The sequence below is a fragment of the Nelumbo nucifera genome, chromosome 7 (assembly GCF_055504915.1).
Source record: "Nelumbo nucifera cultivar China Antique chromosome 7, China Antique-T2T, whole genome shotgun sequence".
Lineage (NCBI taxonomy): Eukaryota > Viridiplantae > Streptophyta > Magnoliopsida > Proteales > Nelumbonaceae > Nelumbo > Nelumbo nucifera.
Window position 1 is genome coordinate 14,598,103 of NC_142655.1, and position 24,503 is coordinate 14,622,605.

A 24,503-nucleotide genomic window follows, 5' to 3' on the forward strand; every position below is an offset into this window, starting at 1 on the left:
AAAGATAGGTTACTGTTTCAAAAACTAAGATAACTAAAAAAGTTCCTTGGGAAGTGGGGAAAATTCAGTTCCTTGGGAGAAGCTAAAAACACCTATCATTAACTTTTTTTGATACCTATCATTAACCATATTTATTCAATAATTAATCAAATATCCAAATTATATTCAATTATATATTCAGGCAGTCAAAGTTTTACCAGTTTCATGGTCTTTCTTCAAAGCGGCTGCCATACACAATGCAGTTCCATATGGACCTGGTATATCAATTGCTTCAGCAATCTCTTCTTGAGATGCAACTTCTACCCATCTTTTCACAACATCCGCATTCCAAGTGGCCACGCATGCATGCAAAGGTCTGTGGCATCAGAAAATTCAAAATACACAGTTAGAATCAAGAGACTAAGCAAAATGAGAATGTATAAAGAAATTGTACCAACATTTGCAGACAGAGATTCACTATGTAATTATGTTGCTCAAAATTTATCATAAATGTAAAAATTAATGAACACTTTTTGATCAGCAAAAGGATTTCATTAATAATTAAAATTTTAAATTTAATACAACTGTTGGCAGATTCCAGTATCAATCAGTAACAGCATTTACAAGTATGCCCAGAAAAGATTTTGCCTATTTACTCCCTGCTATGAATCTGCTACCCCATTTGCAGTTCTTACCCAGCTTCCCATCCAGGAGGTTCTGATGCAAGAGAGAGGGTGATAGTGCAAGCAGGAGAGAGGGTGTTGGAAGGAAGTAGTAAGGGGGAGGCAAACAGAAATTGGGAGCTGATTTGTACAATGATGGAGGAAAAAAAAAGGACTCTTAGAAAGATGTTGTAGCCAAAATAAGTGTGAGCAGGGTAAAATTCTTTCTCAGACATTGGCTGGAAAGGATGGAGAAAAGAAAAAGGATGATTGTTGTATTAGGAAGGGGGGGAAAAAGGAACAAATAAGAAAAAAAGATCTGAAGTGGAAAGGCTAATTTCAGACATTGAGGGGGATTTAGAATTCAGTGGTAGAGGGGATAGGAGGAAGGGAGTAAAATGAGTATTAGCTGGAATGTAAGAGGGTTAAGGAGTGCAAGAAAGAGAAGGGTGATCAAAGACCTACTCCGAAGGGAAAAACCCGATATTGTGTTGTTACAAGAATCCAAAATGATGGAATTAGATGGGAGATGGGTGAGGAGTTTTTGGAGATCTAGAGGTTTAGGTTGGAGCTTGTCTCTTTCTTGGGCAGCCTCGGGGGGGATCGTAACACTGTGGAGGGAGGATGTGGTGGAAGTAGTGGAAGAATTGATAGGCAGATTCTCAGTTTCCATTAAGTGTAAGAATGTAAGAATGGGTGTGTATGGGTCTTAACCAATGTTTATGGCCCTAATTCCTATAGAGAGAGGAATGAGATGTGGGAGGAACTATATGCAATCAAGGGGCTATGGGATGGTCCTTGGTGCCTGGGCGGGGATTTTAATGTCATTAGATTCTCTAATGAAACCAGTAATCCCCAACAGGTAATTTCAACAAGCATGAGGAAATTTAATGGTTTCATTGAAGAATGTGAATTGAAGGAAATACCTCTACTGCAAGCCAGTTACACTTGGTCCAACCTTCAGGAAACCCCTTTGTGTTCGAAACTAGACAGATTCTTATTTAACCTTGCCTGGGAGAATAGTTTGGAAAACTTGGTTGCTAGAGCGTTACCCAGGGTCACCTCCGATCACTGTCCTATCCAAATAGGTACTGAGTCGTTTTCTATAGGACCTAAACCTTTTAGATTCGAAAATATGTGGCTCACCCATCCAAATTTTGTGAAAAAAGTGAAGGAATGGTGGGGTGAGGAGGAGAGGGGGGTAAGATGAAAGGGGATCAAGTTCCATAAGAAATTAAAAAGGCTGAGAGCCAAAATAAAAAAGTGGAATAGAGATCAGTTTGGTAGAATTGAGGAGCAAAAACTGTGCCTAATTTCTCGCATAGAGAACTTGGATGTAAAGGAATCTCAAAATGGGTTGACCGAGGAGGACAGAGTGTTAAGGAGACAATTGAAAAAGGATATGGAAGAGGTGTTATTAAGGGAAGAAATCAGTTGGAGACAAAAATCTAGACACAAGTGGATTAAGGAAGGCGATGGGAACACTAGATTCTTCCATGATTTGGCAAATGGGAGACGAAGAAAGAATCTTGTGACCAAGCTAGAGATAGGAGAGGAGGTAATTACCAACCAGGATGACATAGCCAGAAAATTTGTGGACCACTTCAAACCGATTTATAGAAGACCTTTGAGTGAGAGCAGTAATGGAAAGGGTGGATTGGCCAAGAATTGATGATGGAGTGGCAAAGTGGTTGGAAAGGGATTTCGATGAAGAAGAGATTAAGAAAGTTGTCTTTCTAATGGATAGATCCAAGGCTCCGGGTCCAAATGGCTTTACAATGGGCTTTTATCAAGACTGTTGGGAGGTGGTGAAAGAGGATTTAGTTGAAGTCTTTAAGGAATTTGCAGACAATCACACTATAAGCCCTGGAATTAATGCCACTTTTTTGGCCCTGATACCTAAGAAGATTGATGCCAACCACCCAAAAGATTTTAGGCCTATTTAGTCTGGTGACAAGCATCTATAAAATTCTGGCTAAAGTGCTATCATTGAGGATCAAAATAGTCCTCCCTTCTATCATTAGTGAAACACAAGGGGCTTTCATTTAAGGGCGACAAATAACAGATCAGATCTTAATTGCGAATGAGTGTGTGGAGGAAATGAAAAGGTCTAGTAAGAGAGGATTCATTTGTAAATTGGATCTTGAAAAGGCCTATGATCTGGTGGACTAGAAGTTTCTATTAGAGGTTATGCAAAACTGTGGGTTTGGGGACAAGTGGTGTAATTGGATCTTTGGGTGTATCAGTACTTGTCACTACTCTATTCTGGTAAATGGTATGGTGAGGGACTTTTTTCCAGCTTGCAAGGGTGTCAAGCAAGGGGATCCACTCTCACCCTTCCTTTTTACCTTAGTAGCTGATGTCATTAGTAGGACCATTACTAAGGCTGACAGCGAAGATGCCATTAGGGGTTGGAGAATAGGGAGACACCAAGTTCCCGTCACCCACCTTCAGTTTGCAGATGACTTAATGATCTTTTGTGAAGGAGGTCTTAGCGAAAAAGTAGCAAACCTAAAGGAGCTAATAAAAGGTTTTGAAAGTATCTCTAATTTGAGAATAAATCTGGAAAAGAGTTGCATAGCGGGTATAAATTTGGAGGTAGGGGAGGTTGAGGCTATGGCGAAGTGTCTTGAATGTTCCACTTCTGCTTGGCCTATGTCATATTTAGGGCTTCCTTTAGGGACAAATCCTAGGGAGAGTAGATTTTGGACCCCAATGATAGAAAAGTTTGAGAAGAGATTAGCCACATGGAAGAGGAATTATATCTCTTTAGGAGGGAGAATTACCCTAATAAGAGCTACCTTGGCTAACTTACCTACCTATTATTTGTTTGTTTTTAGGATACCAGTTAGGGAAGCTAGGAAACTGGAGAAGTTGATGAGATTTCTTATGGGAGTCGGGACAAGAAAAAAAGGATCATTTGGTTAATTGGGAAATTGTGTGCAGAAGTAAAGAAGAGGGGGGTTTGGGACTTGGGAGGGTAACTAGAAAAAATCAAACTCTGTTAGGGAAATGGTTGTGGCGATGGCCTTTGGAAAGAGAGAGATTGTGGCATGAGGTGGTGGGAAGCATTCATGGGAGGTCAGAGAATGGATGGGATGCTGGTGTATCGAGGCAAGCTAACCTAGCAGCACCTTGGAAGGCTATTCACAACACCCTTCCTCAATTCCTCAATTTTATCAGGTATGAAGTTTGTTCTGGCAACTCTGTCCATTTTTGGGAGGATATTTGGGTAGCAGACACACCGTTAAAGGATTTGTTCTCTTCACTATTTTCTATTTCTTTGTACAAAAAATAGGTGGTCTCAAAATTTGTCTCACCTTTGGGAACACCCTTAGATCCTACTTGGGATTTTGGGTTTCGTAGAGGTCTTAGGGATGATGAAATTGATTCTCTTTCTGCTTTGCTTGGTTGTCTTAATCAGGTTTGTTTGGATCCCTCCAAGCCAGATAAGAGGGTTTGGACTCCTAGACCCAATGGAACCTTCACTTGTGCTTCTTTCTTCAAGTCCATCTCTCAACTTTCTACTCACCAACCCTTTCCGTCAAAAGAAATTTGGTGTAGGCCAGTTCCCCCAAAAATTATGGCATTTTGTTGGGAAGTATTCCATGGAAAAGTAAACACGTTAGATAACCTACAAAAGAGAAGACCTTTCCTCTGTATTTCTCCTAATTGGTGTATCCTTTGTAGAGCTCACGGTGAGGATTGTTACCATCTATTAATATCTTGTCCCTTTTCTGCAGACCTTTGGGCTTGGCTACTTTCATTGTTTGGGGGTAGTTGGAGTCTACCAGTAGAAGTCCACATGCTCTTCAACCATTCTACCTTTTATTGGCCTACAAAAATAGGGAGAATTATGTGGAGATGTGCTTGTGTTGCTTTGATTTGGACTCTTTGGGAAGAAAGAAATCTTAGAATCTTTCAAGAAAAGGAAAGGAGCAGCTAGGATTTGAAAGACTATGTGTTGAATAGGGCAATACATTGGTTGAAGACCTTGGAAATCTTTCATCAATTCTCCTTTAATGACCTTTGGAGAAATTGGTCAGCAGTAGCGAGGTGTTCATCTCTAAAGGACAAATCAATTACAAGCTGGTCTCCTCCATCCGAAGGCTCACTAAAGTTGAACTTTGATGGAAGTAGCATGGGTAATCCAGGTTTATCCGGAATGGGGGGTGCTTTGAGAAATGTGAAGGGAGAGATTTTGTTGCTTTACTCAGGTCCCTTGGGATTTGGGAACTCCATCAGAGCAGAACTTTTAGCTGCTGTACAAGGGGTGCAATTTGCAAACCAGCTGGGGGTACAACAACTAATAATCGAGGGGACTCCAAAGTGGTGGTGGGTTGGTTGAAAAATTCTGAAGAGGCTATGTGGCGATACAAGAATGAAATGAAGAAATTCAGTTGGTTGACAAGGAATATGTTGGTCACTGTATAGTGGGTGGGGAGATCAGCAAATACTTTGTCAGATATGTTAGCTAAGAAAGAGGTGAATAGAGAAGAATTATTTTGGGCTCAGTTGTGATTCTTGTTTTCCTTTCCTAGTTTACTTGTAAGATTCAAGGAGGGGCTGCAGCTCGCGCCTCTCGCTGGGATGATGTATGAACTCACTCTAAATTTGCTTCTAAATCAATAAATTTATTATTATTCATCAAAAAAAAAAAACTAAGTATTAACTAGGTCGACAAGTCACAATGTAGTCAACCACAAAACCATTTTATTGTCTTATTTGCTTATTTATATCTCATTATTATAAATAATATTGAATTTGTTTGCGTTTTATTCTATCCATGTTGTTGCTTCAAATATTGTGATGAAACATTGTTGGATGATGGTATAAAAAATAGAAAAATGCATAAAACAAAAAAAAAGTGTCAGTGGAGGAGTTCTTTAAAGTATTCTTCCGACCTACAAGGTGCCAACCAGCTGGTTGGTAAAGTCTCATGCAGGTCGTAGCAAAGACTTGGGATCGAAACCCGCCTGCACCTGGGTTGGGGTATGTGTAGCCCTTCAAAAGAAATTAAAAAAAAAAAGGAGTATTCTTCCAACCCGTGATATGTTGGTAGAAAGCTGCCATAAGAAAAACCTTTTCTACCACTTGTTTCTGCTTCCATTCCATTCCAAACAAAGCCTCGAAGAAAAAAATTATATTCCTTTGTTGAAAGACATACTAAGGTTCAACTAATCATATGCTTTGTCTAATTAGATAATTTTCTCAATCAATAACAGAAGCAATTTTATTAATAAAGATCAATTAAGTGCAAAGGAGAAGGGGAGAAATAAACTCTTAGCCCTCCCCAAAAAAAATTCAAATTACAACATAGCCCTAAAGAAAGTGTCACCTCCACCCAATTAAATGTCACCTCCACCTCCTGTAAGCCTCATAATTTTCCTTTTCTCAATAGATGTAGCACCACCATCCAACCTCCTCTTCCTTTTGAAGCCTCGAGTCTCCTCCAATTGACAACTTTCGGATATTCAATTTTTTAGCCCTTTGAATCCCTTCCAATACAGCCAGAATTTCAGCCTTCAATGAATCACCTACCCCAATTGGGCCTCAATGGATTGCAATGACTTTTCCCTCCCCACTTCTAAAGACTCCACCAATGCCAGACAGACCCAAATTACCTTCACTGCTGCCATCAAATTTGAGCTTAATAAATCCCCCAGATGGTGGCGCTCCTTTCAAGGAAAAGAATTAGATACACCCCTCCATCTCCTCATTACCTCACCCCCACAAATGTCTTGAAGAGTTCCAAAGACTTCACCCAATGAACCACTCTAATGGTGATGGCTTCAATGATAGCCTCCCTACTCTATTTAAAAAGATTCTTTGGTTCCAATTAGATCATTTTTAACACAATTTTCCTTTTTATGGGAGTTGTCTAGGTAATCCGGGCCACTCAGGCATAGGGGGTCATTAGGGATGAAGAAGGAAACATCGTAGCTTTATACTCAAGACCTGGTGAACAAGGTGATGTGTCAAGATCAGAACTATTGCCTACAGTATATGGGGTCGAAAAGGCAAAAGAGTTGGGTACTAATAGACTGATCATTGAGGGAGACTCGAAAACTGTTGTGAAATGATTGAAGAAGGGGGAGGGGTGAATGGCATTTGAGGAATGAATTCAGGTGATTTAAATGGCTATCAAAGGACATGACAGTCCGAGTCAAATGGGTGAGGAGAACTGACAACACCTTGGCAGATGATCTAGCTAAGCAAGGGGAACAAAGAAATCATCTGTATAGGGCTCAATTGTAATTCTTGGGTTGGGTTAGCTTTTCTAAACTCTAATGCTGTGTTCATTTTTTTTCACAACCCCTTGTTGTAACCATGCTTTCTTCTTATTAATGAAATCATTTCTGTGTTGCTGGTCAGAAAAAAAAAATCTTTTTAAAACAATCATTTTGTGTTGTGTCCACCTTCCAGGTTTCAGCAACTAATCTAACACATTCTCCATGTTGAGAATCAAGATCCATTCAGCCTTAAGTGGTTGTGACTGTGGCCCCTAAAGAGAGAGAGAGAGAGAGATTTTGTGGCATGAGGTGGTAGGAAGCATTCATGGTCGCTCAAAGAATGAATGGGATGCTGGTATATCATGGCGAGCAAATTTGGCAACACCGTGGAAGGCAATTCACAATATTCTTCCTCAATTTCTCAGCTATGTTAGGTATGATGTGTGTGTTGGCAAATGTGTCCTCTTTTGGGAGCATATATAGGTTGGAAATGTTCCCTTAAAAGACCTTTCCCCTTCCTTATTCTCTGTTTCTCAGTACAAGAAAAAAGAGTTTGTTTCAAAATTTTTCTCCTCGCTAGAAACTCCTTGGGCACCAAACTGGGATTTCAGGTTCTGTAAAGGTTTAAGGAAAGAGGATATTGAGTGTTTATCCATTTTGTTGAACCTTCTTGAGAAAGTTTGTTTGGCTCCCTCTGAACCAAACAAAAGGATTTGGACCCCCTCAATCTAAAAGGTCTCTTTTGTGCATCTTTCTTCAAGTCCCTTTACCAGTCTCACTCTCAGCAGGTCTTCCCTGTTAAGTTTGGTGCAAGCCTATTTCCCCTGAGGATATGGCTCTCTGTTGGGAAGTGTACTATGAGAAAGTAAACACCTTGGATAATCTACAAAAGAGAAGACCTTCCCTTTGTTTTTCACCTAACTGGTGTATTGGTTGAAGGGGGGGAGTCCAAGGTGGTACAGAGTTGGCTGCAAAACCCAAAGTCTATAGTGTGGTGCTTCAGGAATGAAGTAAAGAAGTTCAAGTTGCTGATAAGGAATTTATGTGTAAGATTATGGGTGAGATCAGCAAATGCTTTGGCTGATTGCCTAGCCAAGCAAGGGGGTAGCTAGGGAACTTTTGTATTGGGCATAATTGTAGTTTGATTTTGTTTTCTACTTTGTTCGGAGAGGATGCAGATCATGCCTCTCCAAGGGTTGCTTGTATTAGCTTATCTTTTTCATCTAATACAAGAATTTATTTATCAAAAAAGAAAAGATCCATAACAGCCTTAAAGTATCCAATTTACGCAAAATCAGTTCTTACGTCATATTTTTTGAATTCAGAAGCCCCATTGATCTGCAACCACCATTCTCCAATATGACAATAGCACACTCTGTATATTTCTTGGAAATGGCTCTATGCAGCACGGATTCACCTTCATCATCTACTGCATTGGGATCCGCTCCTGCCAATAGTAACTCCTGTGATCATCAAAGACAAGTTGAGTGAAATTTCAAACCAAATTAGTATAAGCACAACAAGTAGGTACATTAACTGAATTAGAACCTACACGCATGCAATCTGGTTGGCCATGGTAAGCACAAACATGAGCAACAGATGGACCAAGACCCTCCCTCATACCAGATCCGACATTAGCTGATCTTCTAATGAGAGTACGAACACATTCTGGGGAACCAGCTGCTAAAGCAAACATTATTGGAGGATCCCCGTCTTTGTCAAGGATGTCCACATCTGCCTCTTTGTACTCCAAAATAGCTTCAACAAGTTCTACACAACCCCGTCTACAAGCTAAATGCAGGGCAGTTTGGCCATCAGCATTCTGTGCTTCTAATAAAGATTCAATAGAGCTGCTAATGCTTCCAGATGCAGCCTTTGCAAGCAGATTTCTATGGATAAAAATGAGGAAAAATAAGGTCAGGCAAAGAAACAAAGAAGTCTTAAAAGAAATATGCAATAGAAGCAAAAGAATACACCACATTAGACTCACCTAACACCATCCAAATCCCCCTCTGAAACAAGTCGATGTAAATGATTGCGGTTATCCAGGAAATTGTCCAAAACAGATCTAGGCGACGGTTCCAATGCTCCAGGACATTTGGCAAATTCACTAAATTTCACAAACAAAACAGATAAACTTCATGCATTGAGCGAAGATAAAGTTCCAGGTAGGGATGATCATTTATGATCCGGCCTGGCCTGCAAATTTCCAGGCCTGGGCCAAGCAAGCCTTGGGCCCGGTTGTTCCACCCTGGCCAGGAAATTATTGTATCTAATATAAAGTATTATATCTTATATATGTATAATATCTTACATTCTTTTGATAATATTGTAGTATTTACATACATGGTATTATATTTTACTTAATATATATTTATATAAATGTAGTATGTACGGCCTGTATATATGGTATATAATATATTATTATATACACAATAACTTTTTAAATATGTTTTTCTGTAACTATGAACATAAAGTTATATTAAAATTTTAATTTTAATTCATATGGACCAGCCCTCATGTCCGGCCTGGCCCAGCCTGGGACCAGGCCCAGGGTGCGGACCGGGGCAGGCCTGGATAGACCTTAATACTGATGATACCCTATAAAAACCCAGCCCATGGTCATCCCTAGTTCCAGACAAGGATAGACGGAATGACTGTTAAGATGTTCCATGGTAGTGAGAGAATCTTTCAGGTAATTATTCAAGGAGGTAATGAATTGATCTTATCAGATAAATTATATTAATTCTTCAGAGAAGCAATGAAGTTCAAATAATTGCTGAAGGAAGCAAAAGTACAAAACCACAGAATCAATAGCTGCTATCTCATTTGCTTCAGCAATCTCATCAGTGCTATACAATTTAATGTTTATAGACAGCATTGGAGGTTAACCCAACCACTGCAGCAGAATGGTCAACCTCATTAGCATTTGCAAGCATATTCAGGTCAAACCAGTAGCATTAAATGGTCTCAAGTCAAATAAAAAGTGAATACCTATATGTCCAGGTCTAGCTCATGGGTGTAGCTAACCATGTTGGTCACTTCAACAGTTTGGTCTGATAGTTAACATGGTTTCAATATGTAACAAGAGATGGAATCAGAAAGAAAACCTTTTAAGGACCTTTTCGGTGGTCAGCTAGTCTAACAAACCAAGCAGGGATTCCAAAAACAAATCATATAATTGATCACTTTATTTGTTAACATCACCAAAAAAAAGTTAGATGAAGTAGCAGATGCAACTTCTTACTTATCAGGGCTTGCAGGAGGGCTACGAGGTATCTCTTGCAAATGGCGAAGGAATATTTCAAGCATTCCATGAAACGTTGGCCTTCTGGATGCCTTAAATTGTAAGCACTCACCAATCATCTTCCAGAGTTCCCTAGGTATCCCAACACCTACAACACTTGCATATTGCGGAGGTTGCCGCCGTGCCTTAACTACTGCACGATATATTTCCTCTGAACTTAAACCAGACCACCTGCATAAACCATCATCTTTTATTAATAGTTTATATTTACAAGGTGCCAGAATATGGAAGAAATCTGGTACAACACATACGGGGTAGAACCAGTGCACATTTCAACCAGGGTACAGCCAAAACTCCAGGCATCTGATTCTGCAGAAATACCAATTGCATCATCCCAGAATAAGTTTAATGATTTTTTTAATGGCTCCCATGCTTCAGGAGCTGTATAGTGTGGACTCAACATTGTACAGTCCATGCATGAGTGCACTCTTGAAGGGTCATCCTCAGGAGCTGACCGAGCTTTTCGACAAGAAGGCTTCTTCAGTATCGCCGGAAGCCCATAATCAGAAACCACAGCACGACCACTTGCATCCAAAAGAAGATTAGATGGCTTTATATTCATGCAGACAATACCTGCCGCATGTAGTTCAGCCACCCCTCGTGCAATATCTGCCCCATATCTGGAATCAAGAAATATTCAGTTGATAAGAAGAAAGGACTCACCCCAGGGCCCAGAGGTGGATATAACCATTTAAGTTCACCCAAAAATGTCTTGCCCAAATAATTTGGACAAAAAAAGAAATTTTGGAGAAGGAAATGCAGAACCCATCATCAATCAATAAAGTGTATACTTCATAATTACAAGATTTTGCTAATAAATAGCTGGAATTTGATTCACGTTAGCATTGTTTTATAGGCAACTAGTAATATGGATGATATGTGAAAGAAAAATACAATAACTTTGAAAAAAAATGATCCAGAAAAACTATACCTAAAAAACATGAAAGATGCATCAAGTCCAAAAAAATTACAATATACTCAGCCCTTCATCACACTCAAAAAGACATACATCATCATCCAACCAGTATCCCAACTTTACGGGGTTCGCTACATGAATCATGTTTCGCCATTCCGTTCTGTTTGTTTGATACAATGAATCAAGTTTTGCCATGGTGAAACATGATTCAATGTGTGTTTATTGAATAAAATTTTACCTTACTTTTCTCAAAAAAAATTCATTGTGTGTGTATCAAACAGAATGTAATGGTATCTCCTTAGGATCAAAAATTCTTTTGCTTCTTTCCTTCCAAATACCCTAAAATACCACAAAGGATGTGATACTCCATAGGATTAATCCTTCTTCAAACCTATATCTTTTTTTTATCAAAAACTGAATTTCATTAAAAAATAAAAGATATAAAGGTGTACAAGCATCCAAGATCTGGTTCTTCAAACCTAGATCTTGGCCAATATTGAACAATGAGAAGCATTCAAGAGGGCAGCTGCCAAATGACTTTGAAGATTAAAAGGAAAATTACCAAATGTTCTTTGAGACCCAACAAAAGCACAAGGCCAATGAAGTGTTTTTCTCCACAGTAATGAAGAGATAGATTTTATTGTCCATAGGATTAATCCTTCTTCAAACCTATATCTTTTTTTATCAAAAACTGAATTTCATTAAAAAAGAAAAGATATAAAGGTGTACAAGCATCCAAGATCTGGTTCTTCAAACCTAGATCTTGGCCAATGTTGAACAATGAGAAGCATTCAAGAGGGCAGCTGCCAATTGACTTTGAAGATTAGAAGGAAAATAACCAAATGTTCTTTGAGACCCAACAAAAGCACAAGGCCAATGAAGTGTTTTTCTCCACAGTAATGAAGAGATAGATTTTATTGTCCATAACCATTCACAAGACATTGAAGTGATTCTATGATCCATCTTCTCTTCCTTTGCAATGCCAGACCCACTGAAGCAAGCCTATGAGACCACATATTCTCTTATCTTGACTCATGAATAAATTATAGCGCTTTAAAAGCATTGGCTAGAAACTGCATGTCATCCATTATAGCCTTGTTCTTCCATGAGCTCAATTTACTGGTGTGATTCATTTGGCCATTTGGGTGATCCGGTGATCACCATTCCACAGTCCCCACATAAGCACCATGGAAATATTTTTACTATGACTTCAATTGTCAGAAATTATCTCCCCACAAGAAACGTCTAATGTTTCAAAAGGTGTAGGAGGCGTATGCCTGGAGGCATGCCCTAAGGAGATACCATTCCTTCTTCAATTAAGATAAGCAAAACAAAAGGAAAGATCCCCCCCTCCTTTTCAGCTACCATTATGCATCCTCATTCTTCTTGATACAAGACATCTTTCATCAAAATAAACAAAAAATAAATAAATAAAAACTCTTCCTCCTTCCACCTTCCTCTTCCCTCTTCTTACTCCTCTAGAAGAGGTTTACACCTCTTTCTTTCTGAACTGTGTGTCAAACCTCCAAAAAATCAACAAGTCCATTTAATCATCCGATGCTGCTTTGCACTGTCCTTATCAGCCAAATGTTCAAGCCCGATCCATTGGGATCAGGACCTATTTGATAAGAAAGCTGCCCTTGCATCAACACGAAAGAAATTTAAGATCTACTAGAGTCATTGTACATCTTTTCTTTCTTTCAATTATACTTTTTAATAAAAAAAAAAAAAAAAATCCATAAGATGCCCACATGATCAGAGGGTCCAGGAAGAGAATAGAGATCCTCAGAGAGGTTTAAAAGGAATATTAAGATGTGGCTTACAAGCTTGTAAATAAAGAGTGAAGAGGGTCTCTTTTTCGTCAAGATGTCCAACCTCGAGAACAGATGATCACTCATTGGATGTCTTTGGCATGGAGGGTATTTGGAGTTGGTACTCCACCCATGATGTTCACTCCATGCGCTGCTTCAAATGATGGTGATCAGGATCAGAGCAACATTTTAAAATCCAGACTGGTGGCTGACCTGTTCTTTCTGGATGATGGTTCACCAGTTCGTCTGGATAACAGGTCAGGTATTGGATTAGAAATATTAGGTTAAACTTTTACCATATGCCCATCTTTAAGTAAGATAAGAGAAACAGCTGAGAGTGAGAAGAAGACAGGTTTGCCCTTGTTGACTGAGAGAAAGATTGCCAACTGTGGCAAGAAAGCATCAAGTTCATAGATCCAGCATTGACTACCATAGTTTAAATCACAGTTTGCAGAAACAAGAAGAATGATCTCTATGTTCCCAATAAAATTATCCCCATAGAATAAAAGGTAAACCTGAGCCATAATCTTTTATTATTCTTTGTACATCCACAGACAGCTGATCATAATAATCATATATGCTGATCATAATAGTCATGTTTGCTAACAGCATTGGCAACGCTGTTAACTTCCCAAAGAGTGTACTCATTCTAATATTCATCAAACATCTCAATTTTCCTCTTCCAATACCAAAGCTTCCAAGGTGCTTCCATTTCACGATGATGTAAAGCAACTGTGAATCCACAACCATTTCCAACTGTCTGATACCCAAAGTATATGCAAGTTCAATACCCACCAAAGCTGCATTTTCTTTATTATATTCGTAGTTTCTCCATAATAACTTGAAAAGACAGCAATCATTTTATTCCTACCATCATGCACAATAGCCCCTCCACCTATGCCAGGGTCCCCTTTAGCCGTACCAACAGTTTTTTTCCTAGATCAGTAACAATGAAACTTTTATTGACTAGTATGGATTAAAAGGTACATGAGAAGCAGCAGCATGGTCAACCTCAACTAACAATCCATAGAGACAATATTAAGTACAACTTCCCCCCTTGTTCTATAAATCCCAAGTACATGAATTCCTTGTAAGTTGTAACCCCCTGTTTTGCCAACCCATCTGCTAGACCATTAACAGACCTTTGTATCCACTATATGGTCGTTTCCAGTTCCTTTATAATTTCTTTAGCTTCTCTTATTTCATATGTATTTCAAAGGTTCATCTTCATTGCTTGCCACCCAACCTGTTATGACCTTCGAATCCCCTTAAATTACTATATTTCTGAACCTCACGAATTTAACCTTCCTCAGCCCTGCCAGAACAGCCTTCAAGTCTGCTTTAGTTGAATCCCCTACACCAATGGGAGCAGAATACAGCAGCATCAGCATAATGTTTCACAAATGGTTTCTGACCACTCCTCCTATACCTGATGGACCAGGATTTCCCAAGCTACTGCCATCAAAATTCAGCTTGAAATGAAGTGTCTGTGATGGACACCAATCCACTTGTAGTATTGACCTGCTTGGGGTAGATTCCGCAACCTCTTTAGTTTTTCCAATTTCTTATGATGTCATCAGTTGTATAAGAGTCAAACTGCTCTAAGTTTTAGCCCAATGTGCCACTTTGATGAAGATATTATCAATGATTGACATTAATTTATTCTTCTTATCATTGAAGAATGAATACCAGCTCTAAGCTGCACCATCAGTGTTCAATTTGTAATATTCAGCCAGCAGAGGATGATAAATACCAGCCCCATTTTCTTCTGATGCACCCCTTGAACATGAATCCCCATGACTTCCAAGGATGATTGTTACACCTTATTCACATTGCCATGAAACTCTTTTGAATTACATAACTCATGCCACCATTATTCTACACTTTAGTGACATAGTAGGAACACTTGTGTTTCTTTTCCATCCTTCTGTTTACTTCCTTCCAATTTTCCTATTTAATACTACACACACAAACCATTGGTTGTTGTTAGCATCAGCAATATCAGCCCATCTCTTTAACCTCACCCAAATAGATTCAGCTGGTATTAAATCCACCCCCAAAATTCTACTAAATTACTTCCAGACTTTCTTGATTAAACCACTTTGAATGAATAAGTGGTTCAAATTCAATGTTTCAAACTGGGCCATTCTACAACAAACACACTTAAAAGCAAATAGCTACCCCAACTTTTGGATTTCAGCATCAACTGGCACTCTTTTTATAATTAATTTTCAGCTGAAGAAGGATATTTTTGTTGGTAAAGATATATTCCAGACCCATCTATACCAATCTACTCTTGGTGAAGGATATTTTTTCATTAATTTCCAGTTATTGCTCACTCATGGTGTGTTTGTATTATCCATTACAGATCTCTGTAGTAGAACTCTACATTATTTATCAAAGATGAATTAACTCTTAAATATTTTTCTTAACATTTCTACAAGTAATTAGATTGCACTGATCAAAACAGAATGGAAGCCAAATAGAACTAGAACATAAAGGCATTGTTGGTGTATACCATTTTTAGCAAAAGAAACATCAACCTCTATTTGACATTTCCCATAGCATGGCAACACTTTTCAACGTTCAGCAAAATACCTAACGCTTTCAACCAAAACATACCAAATGTGGGAGTTTGGCAGGGTCAACCAATATGAAATTTAAATAGAATAATCATTGAAAAGTATTATTACAGTTTGTATTGACATAATTTAAAAACAAAACTAGTAATATATTAAACAGAAGTGAATATTTTATTTTTATATAATGTAACATGGTTACTTCCTCACAACCTTTCCAGGTGTCTGGATTGTGCGTTACAAGGAAATAAGGCATCAGTAATAGATATTCCGAAACCTATCAATATCTTTATTGGAAATTCTTAATACAACATAATATCCAGCATAACATGTTATATCCATCTATTTTTCCGATTGGTGAAGTTGGTAATATTGTATTAATATCAAAAAGTAAGAAGGGCCACCACAAATAGGTGCAACGCACAAGTAATGAAGTATATGTTTTCAGCCAATGTACATCATTTACATCAAATCCCCCTATTTGGAATCAAAGATATCTTCCAATAGTAACAAAGTGCGACAAAGCTTAACTTAACCAATGATTTAAAAGGTGAGGCGCATTTTAGGGTATGCACCTCACCTAGGTCCTAGGCACAGCCCTTTCAAAAGGGGCACTCATGGTGCACCTGATGCATCTTGCACCTCAGCCCAGGCATGCACCTTTTGAAAATTTCACGCTTTTTTGCTCCTTTTGAACCTAGCAATTGGGCACGCCCCTCAAGGCAAGCAAGAACCCCCTATTTGCTAATGTTGTTCATTCATTCATCCTAATAAAATATCTTCTTAAAAAGCAATTAAAATTATAAAATCATTATTTTTTGTGCAAGAACTAAGAATTTAAGACCCTAACATGGACTTGTTTGGGCTTGCCTCGAGGGGCGTGGCACAAAGGTGGCTTGTAGAATCAGGAATGTAATATGTTTTACATCACATTAGCTACTTGAAGTAATGCAATTGAGGAAAAAAAAAAGAGAATGTGGAATTTACATGCTTGAAAATGTTTTATATGTTTGATTTTCTTTTTAAATTTTCATTTGAATACGCTTTACATGTTATGTTTATGTATTTTAATTTTAGATAATTTTTTTTTTAAAACATTTATTTTAAAATTTAATTTTATATTTTTATTAATATTATGTATAATATTTTTTGCTTTTTTTTCTGAATTTTTTGGTTTTTTTTTAATTTTCTGACATTTTTTATTTGTTAGCATTTTTGTATTTGTATTTTGCACCTTGCTTCAGAAAGGCACATGCCTTGCCTTGTGCCTTGCACTTTTAAAACACTGCACTTAACAAAGTGCACTAGGACTGATGTGCAAAACTATAGTGTGCTTTCTATCTTGCCAATAACAGACAACACCTCACAACTCTTCCCTTCAAATATTCTATTGTTCCTCTAAATCTAGGATCCAAAGGCAAGAAAGATATACTAGAAAGCTATCATTCATATAGTTACATAGAGCATCTAGGAGAAAAGAAACAAAAGGGGTAAAACAAAGCCTAGTCCTCATCCTCCTTGACCCCTAGATGCTTGTGACAAAGGAGTTCAAAGGAGTCTGTACAGATGATATGAGACGAAATCCGTACAGACTTTCCACTCGATCCCTAGAATTTCTGATTGTCATGGGGAAACCCTTCTCAGGTTTGATGGGACATGGGAGTTCAGAATCAGTTCAGACCAGGTGCTCTTGGGGGTAGACAATATAATATAGGTGGCAACTGAAGCAAACCTAAGGGCCATTCTCATGGGTCCCTATATTGCCAAGCAAGCATCTTATTCTTACCTTCCTTGTTATAGACAGAGATCTGCAAATGTTATTAGAGTCAATATGTGGCTAGCAAGCTTTCACCATTGACTCATCTTCTCAATGAAATTACAGAAATTCTAGCAGGCATAGATGCAGCAGTCTGACAATGTCAGGCATTGAGAGGGTGTTGTTGTACAGTGACAGATTTTTGCCTGAGCAGTTCTTTTTAGTAGGGGTTAAGCTGTCTGTCTATAGCTCTTGTACAATTCTGTACATCCTCTCATATACAAGATTTTTGCCTTATGCTAATACAAAGTCAAATTCCACAAAGTATTGCCTAATTTATTATAATGTTATACAGACCATTACTCAATTAAGCATCCTAGGTCCATTGGCTTCGTCTAATCTTTGACCACGTTCAAACTACAGTTTGATGCTAGTTCCAGAGGAAACCTGATCCATCTGGGATTAATGGGATGTTTTATGGCACCATAAATTGGGTGTTCATTGGGAAAATAGGAGATGCCAACTCTGAAAGAAGCAAAAAGGCTCTACTTTGGGAGTTTTTAACTTTGTATAGCTAAACGACTCCAAATCTCTTACTAATTGAGGATGATTCCAGAAATGTAATCAAACGGCGCCAACAGGTGGGCAGCAACCCATGCATATGATTAATGTCCAGCCTAGGCAGTGCCTTAACAGCAAGAGGTGCAAGAAAAATGCAAGGGCCTTTTAGCGCCTAAGGTGCAAGCCAGCCAAGGAAATCGCAAGACATATGCCTGGACAAAGCAAGACATTTTTTTTGACCGAGTGATAAAATGGGTCCAGACCCGTCGCCTTCAGAAAAGTATGATGAATTGGGTCCAGACCAGTTTGATAAAATTGCAATGGAACAAAATACTAATTCTAACAGCATGCCGAAAAGGGTACACACGTTCCTTAATCTCACTTCCTTGAGATTAAGTATTTGTTAAGCACTGACCTTCTTTATGGTTTGCTTACAACCTCAGTGCAACAAGTTTTAATAAGTGGAAGACTACAGACTCAGGACTGGTGTCTGATGGGGAAGAGGAGGCAAAGCATCATTTCTTTTTTCCTTTTAAAGCAGAGAGAGATCGACTTTTTACAGGCAATACATAATAATCACTTCAGTTAAAAGTATCAATGCATTAGTTGTTAATAGCACCTCTCTGTTGGAATTGAAGGCACAGATCCTATTATGAATAAAAGAAGTTTGAATTCTGAGTTTAATCCAACAGTTTCAAGAATTCGACCGAGTTCTCTGAGATATCATATCTAAATAGATCAAAACCAGCAGTTCAAAAGCTCAAATTTCTTTGTTTCAAGTAATCTCGACAACTAAAGATCGAGGGCGGGGCGAAATATGAGATAAAACCATGTTGAGTAAACTAACCTGAGAATTTGCTCAAGAGTTAGCCGCCCTTCATTTTGCTGCATCTCTGACTGGACAGAGCCACTATACCTATCCATAATAAGATAGAGATGGCCATCCATCCTCGTAGCTCCATGGAATGTACAGACGTTCCTACACCACATCGACGCCCGCCGTAAATTCTCGAGCTGACTCTGAACCCAGACCAAATCCGTCTCATCCCCAATCGTGACTCTCTTCACAGCAACCCGGTGACGACACCTGCCCGACGAAGAAGCCGAAGGCGACCCGGTGGAAAGCAAACCCGACCACATCTCAATCGCAGCACGCCGCCCCTCGCCAAGCCGCCGAACAAGCTTCAAGTCATGATGTGAACTGAGGTCAATTCCCGAGCCGCCGGCTGCACTACAACCAGAGCTCGAAGTATGGCGGCTACGCCTCCGACGGCCAAACCCATCATCGTCATCAGGGTCGGCAGCATCGTCGTTTCCGCCGTCATCATCCTCCTCGTCATCAGTGAAGTCGCAATCGAAGTCCGCCGAAGAATGGATGAGGGCAAGGACAGCGAAGTTCTTCCGGAGGGCGTGAACAGAGTTACCGACGACGGAGAGGTGGCGGCAACGAGGGCACGGGAGAGTAGTGTCGGGCGATGCGGAGAACATCCGGGAGAGACAGTCCTTGCAGAAGCCATGGCCGCATTGGAGCAGGAGAGGAACCCTGTCTTCCTCGTTGTATTTGTTATGGCAGACTGAGCAACAGGGGACCTTCATCTGAGTTTCTGGGTATGTGGGTCTCTATCAGATCAAATCGAAATCGAACCAATCAATCAATAAATGGAAATCAAACAAATTGGGTTCAGAGGGGGGAGAAAGAAACGAGGTAGATCCATGGGAGAAGTGCAAGACAAAGAGGATGAAAAAAGAGACTTTTACTGAATTAAGCAATCAAGGACTGGTTAGGGGAAGAAATTGTAGGTGAAGGGAGTGTAGAGAGAGAGAGAGAAGGGTGAGGAAAGAGAAGAGGAACAGCAGACAGAGAGAGAGAGAGAGAAGAAGCAGAAACCAGAAAGCTTTTTATTCTTCTTTTCTACGCCTTTTCTTTCGCCCTGGCTCTGGCTGGGCTCCCTACGCTCCCAACCCGTTTCTTCCGGCTCTACGACTACTTGATTTTTTTAATTAATTTAGGGCCTAATTAATTAATAGTTAATTATTACAAGTGATCCAATGTAGCCAACGTGTTTTGTCTCATCTATGGGTCCCACTGTTAATTGGAATCAGTTGGGAGATGGCATGCTCAGTCGAGGCGATGCACCGTTGGATAGGAATCGAAAGAGTGGATCCTGATCAGACAGTTGAAAAGGAAGTTAAGAGGTAAACACGTGGTGGTGGAAAAACCTGTTTATATATGTATAATTGTATGTACTGACGCTTGAGCAGGGTTGGTGAATGTGGACACAGGAGTGGAGAGAAGCTGGAGTCACCACTCACCACCATTTGTTGTTTCTGAGCCGCCAATTGGGTGGGCTGCCAATCTGTGGACTGTGGATATATGCGAACCCATAAAGGCATATTTATTGGGTTAAGTTAAGTTGGGCCTGGGTTTAGATCGTAGGCCCACTCAAACATGATGTCAGCACTCAACCCATTTTAGGCTGTGTTTGGGGGGACTCCGAATCTCCTGCCCACGAGAATTCTGTTCACACCTACCCATAATACACTACTTCCATGAATTGGAAACATCCCCTCTGAATAGGATGAGATGCTTTCCATGTATATGACTGAGATAAACGTGGATAGAATTTTCATGGGCAGGAGATCCGGACTCGGGTGGGGGGAGGGAGGTTCTTCTTTTCTAAACGGGCTTCTCAATGAATGACCACTTCTTCAAAAAATGCTGATTGTGAGATGTTTTTTCAACGGGGCTCTTTTATTTATAAAATGACTTTTTCTATATGGAAAAGGTCTTCTAAACGCAGTTATGTGGTGTTTTGAGGGATTGAAAAAGTGTTTTTTGCATTTAATTATTAGAGATGGCAATTTAACTCGTCCCCGTTGGGTTTCATCCCACCCCATCCTGGTCAGGATGGTTTTTTGACCACTGATCGGGTTTAGGGCGGGTTTCAAGGAAATCCGAAATTCTAGGGACGGGAATGTGTGTGTATATATAAATTGCAAATAGGTTTAAGAAAATAGAAAATAAATAAATTGCAAGTAAGAATGACCGAAGAAGGGCGGGACAAATTATAGGATTCTCATTCCCTGCAACAACGTGGATGGGGTTAGGATTTCTAACCCCATTGGAGCATGGGACAGGGTATTTAAGTTCGGAGTCAAGGATGAGGTATGCAAAACCCAATCGCATCCTTTCCCGTTGCCATTCCTATTAAGCACCAAACTTTCATAATTCCATTAATTTTTTTCTAAAAATTTTCCTAGGTGGCTTTAGAGTTTTTTTTTTTTCTGGAATGATCAAAATTCCCATTGAGACCGGGAAGTGGGTGCCCCTATCATCGATGCAAGGTGATCAAGGAAATGTTCAGAAGGGTTGAGGAGAGAATAAGGGGAAAACTTGCTGTCTGGAAGCAACCAAACAAAAACCCTTCTCTATCTCTCTTGTATAACGAGCAACCCTCCTCAAAGCAAAGCTATTGTTAGTTATGAGGTACATCAGATTACCAAAATCTAAACAACCTTTGGGTAGTTTTCGTTTTAGGCTATGTTTGGTTTGAAGGAAAAGATAGGAAAAAGAAGGGAAAGGAAAATCTTGGTCTCAACTCTCCCCTTGAAAAGGAAAATCTTGATCTCAACTCTCAAGCATATGAATTGGGTAAAGATACCTCTGAGTTGAAGTAATACAAAGAAAACTGTAAGCAGGTAAGCCTTTGAAAGGACCCATGGTTAAGTGATGGGTCTATTGCAAACCTAGTGGGTGGTGATATTTTTACCAATTTAGATCTAAAAGTTAAAGAATTTATTGATCAAACTTCTTGAAATTGGGACAAACCCGAAGTTCTAAACCTATTATCAGAAAGCATTTGGAATAAAATTAGAGCAATAAGAGTGCCTTTTGGGAAAATAGGATGATGGCAAGGATGAAATGGGTTTGGAGATATGACTCAAATGGGACCTTCGCCATCGAATAATTTAAATGTTTGAGTGTTGAATCATCTTCCAAAAGTTAAAATATTTATGTTCTTCCTCCTTTGGGCCCAGTTTGGAAAAACTCTCATCTAAGTAAATGTTAAAAAATCATGGCTTAAACATTGGCATAGGATGTGCAATTTGTAGTCAAGATGAAGATCTCCCTCACATTTTCTTGAGATGCCCTTTGGCTTAACATATTTGGTTAACCCTTTACCCAAGGATTCCTAACCCGTTGGATAGGGATTCAAAAATTGTTACATGGTGGATAAGTAAATTAAAGGGGTTTTTATGATTCAGTTCACTCCTAGGTAGAGCTAGCATTTCCTAGGGGTGGACTGAATCCTGCCCGTGGATTGATGTTAAGTTTACGGGCAGGATGTGGTTTATAGGGGGGTTACTGGTAGACTAGGAGGGGGCTGCGAAAAAAAAATTCTGAGGGGGGTTGCAGTCCAAAAATCCCTAAATTAAAACACAATCAATGTTGGGATGATAGATGGACAAAGTTGTAACTCATCTCCCCTCCCTCAATAATTATTGACAAGACTAGTAACTGGGTGTTAGAGTATTTAGGCCTTTTAGATCCGAATATGTGTGAAATGGAATTTAATAAGTTGTGGCAAAGTATTAAATGAAAAGCTCCATGTTGAGACCATATTAAAATCAATTTTGATGCTTCAAGGAAGGAGGATGGTAATTGTGCCATAGGTTGTATAGCAAGAAATCAAAAGGAATAGTAGTGAATATAGAGGAAGCTTGAGCAACTCCCAAGGCCCATGAAATTGTAGGTTTCTTTAGGGAGAAGAAAAATCATCATTGAAGGGGATTTGAATATCATTATTGATAGTTTGAAGAAAAATACAACTCCATTTTGGAGAACCAAAAGTTTGCTAAAGGAGTTTATCAAATTACAAAATCCCCTTATGTTTTGTATGTTCATGCCTTTAAGGAAGCTAATCAAGCAGTGGAATGGTTGGCCATGAAGGTCATTCGATTTTTTCTATAAATTGTTAATAGGTTTAATTGGTCTTTTGTATATTTCTTTTTGTGATTTTGGGGCGAGTTACACCCCCTATTAGGAGATCAAATCAGCCTCCCACAACATCTCACAGTACATCTCCGCCATGTATTGGGAATATCTTCCGATGATAATACTAGAAATGATGATGTCATCATTGGGAGATGTTCCCAATACACAGTGGGAATGTGCTGTGGGACGTTGTGGGGGGGCTGATTTGAACTCCCTTGTTAGTTATCTTCTTAGTTTACTATAAAAGAAGTAAGGTAAAATAAGGCTTTTGAAAATGTAGAAAACTATAAAGAAAAAAAGGTAGAAATCTTGGAGTGAGGATATGTAGTAGATTCTCTTTGGATGTAGGCCATAGATCCAAACCACGTAAGTAGGGGTGATCATGGACTGAGCTTAGGACCTTCATCAAAAAGTCATTTGATCCATGGCATTAAATAACAAAAAAAATTGTGTATTTATAAAATTTTAAAATTATCCGATACGTAACACATGAAAATAATATTGCATAAACCAAAGCTAGGCTAGGCTTGTACATTAAAAAAAAAAAAGGTATGGACTTTAACACATGATTGTCTCACCTTTTGTATATTGCGAGCTAGGCCTAAAGTGTTGAGCCCAAGCCTGAACACAAAACTTGGACCAAACCCAAAATTTCCAAGTCGGGATGTAAATAATCACCCCAACATGTAAGTAACTTTCTCATGGTTTTATGCTTTATTATCTTGAGTTATTTTCCTCTTTCTCTTATTTCATATTTGTAAAGGCATGTTTGAAATTGCTACAATTTGGTACCAAAGCATTTGGCTGGGTTTTGTTATGTTTTTTTATCTCCCCGCTATGTTTTCCAAGGGTGAATGGATGGTTATGTATGTTTTCTAATAAAACTTTGATGTAAATCAAGAAGTGATTCATTGATTCCACAATTTGATAGATTGGGGAGGAAAGTGGAGCACTTGAAGCTTGTGTTTTTCATTGTGCAGGTATGAGGTCAAGGTATTTTTTTAACTAATGATCACTCCTATAAATAAGTACTTTTACTAATGGTGAAAATAGAATACAAAATTTAAAACCAACTTAGAAATTGTGTCATTTTTCTATTTAAAGCGTGGGCTAATGGTTTAACCATCTAGGTCAAATGGGATCCACTAAGAATGCAACTCAGGTTGGCCCGAGTTAGCATTTTACACTACTTCAGGCTCAGACCTTTAGGCTAAGTTCATTCTAATTTTGACAAAAGTTAGACATGAGGCCACCCAAATTGTACCCCTAGGACACCCATGATATTATAATAAAATAATACATTTTTTAATCCATATAGTGCATCAATAGTTCAACCATCTAGGTCAAAGGGATTAACCCATGATGTCATAATTAAATAACACAAACTTAAAAATACAATAAGTTGTAATGAATATAGAAATTTTGTAGAAAAATATGGCCACATATCTAATGTTATATATTCATCATACTAAAAGAATATATGTGATAAATAAAAATCCTTTTATTATTGATGGAACCAAAATCTTTTCTAATATTATATAGTTCAAGCATCTAAACCATGTCCCTACTACCGAGACAAATAGTTTCATTAGCCAGGTTACAATGTTGTTGCCTAGGTCAATGGTTCTTTACAAATAAGCAACTTGTGGTAAATGGAACCAAAATCTTATTTAGGTGATAGGTCAACTAATCTAAATAGTCAG

At 38.8% G+C, this 24,503-nt stretch overlaps 1 protein-coding gene across 2 annotated transcripts in view; it reads right to left on the bottom strand.

Annotated features, from left to right (window-relative positions):
- KEG (protein kinase KEG) overlaps positions 1-19,711 on the bottom strand; it is a 49,236-nt gene extending 29,525 nt beyond the window's left edge. For both annotated transcript variants that reach the window (XM_010278380.3, XM_010278378.3), the window contains exons 1-7: positions 18,652-19,711; positions 10,433-10,801; positions 10,122-10,352; positions 8,865-8,984; positions 8,427-8,763; positions 8,180-8,337; positions 198-355 (exon numbers count right to left, since the gene is read on the bottom strand). In XM_010278380.3, the coding sequence (XP_010276682.1) occupies positions 198-355; positions 8,180-8,337; positions 8,427-8,763; positions 8,865-8,984; positions 10,122-10,352; positions 10,433-10,801; positions 18,652-19,400 (2,122 nt within the window). In that variant the 5' untranslated portion in view covers positions 19,401-19,711. The remainder of the gene's footprint in view (positions 1-197; positions 356-8,179; positions 8,338-8,426; positions 8,764-8,864; positions 8,985-10,121; positions 10,353-10,432; positions 10,802-18,651) is intronic.
- Between the last annotated feature and the right edge of the window lie 4,792 nt (positions 19,712-24,503).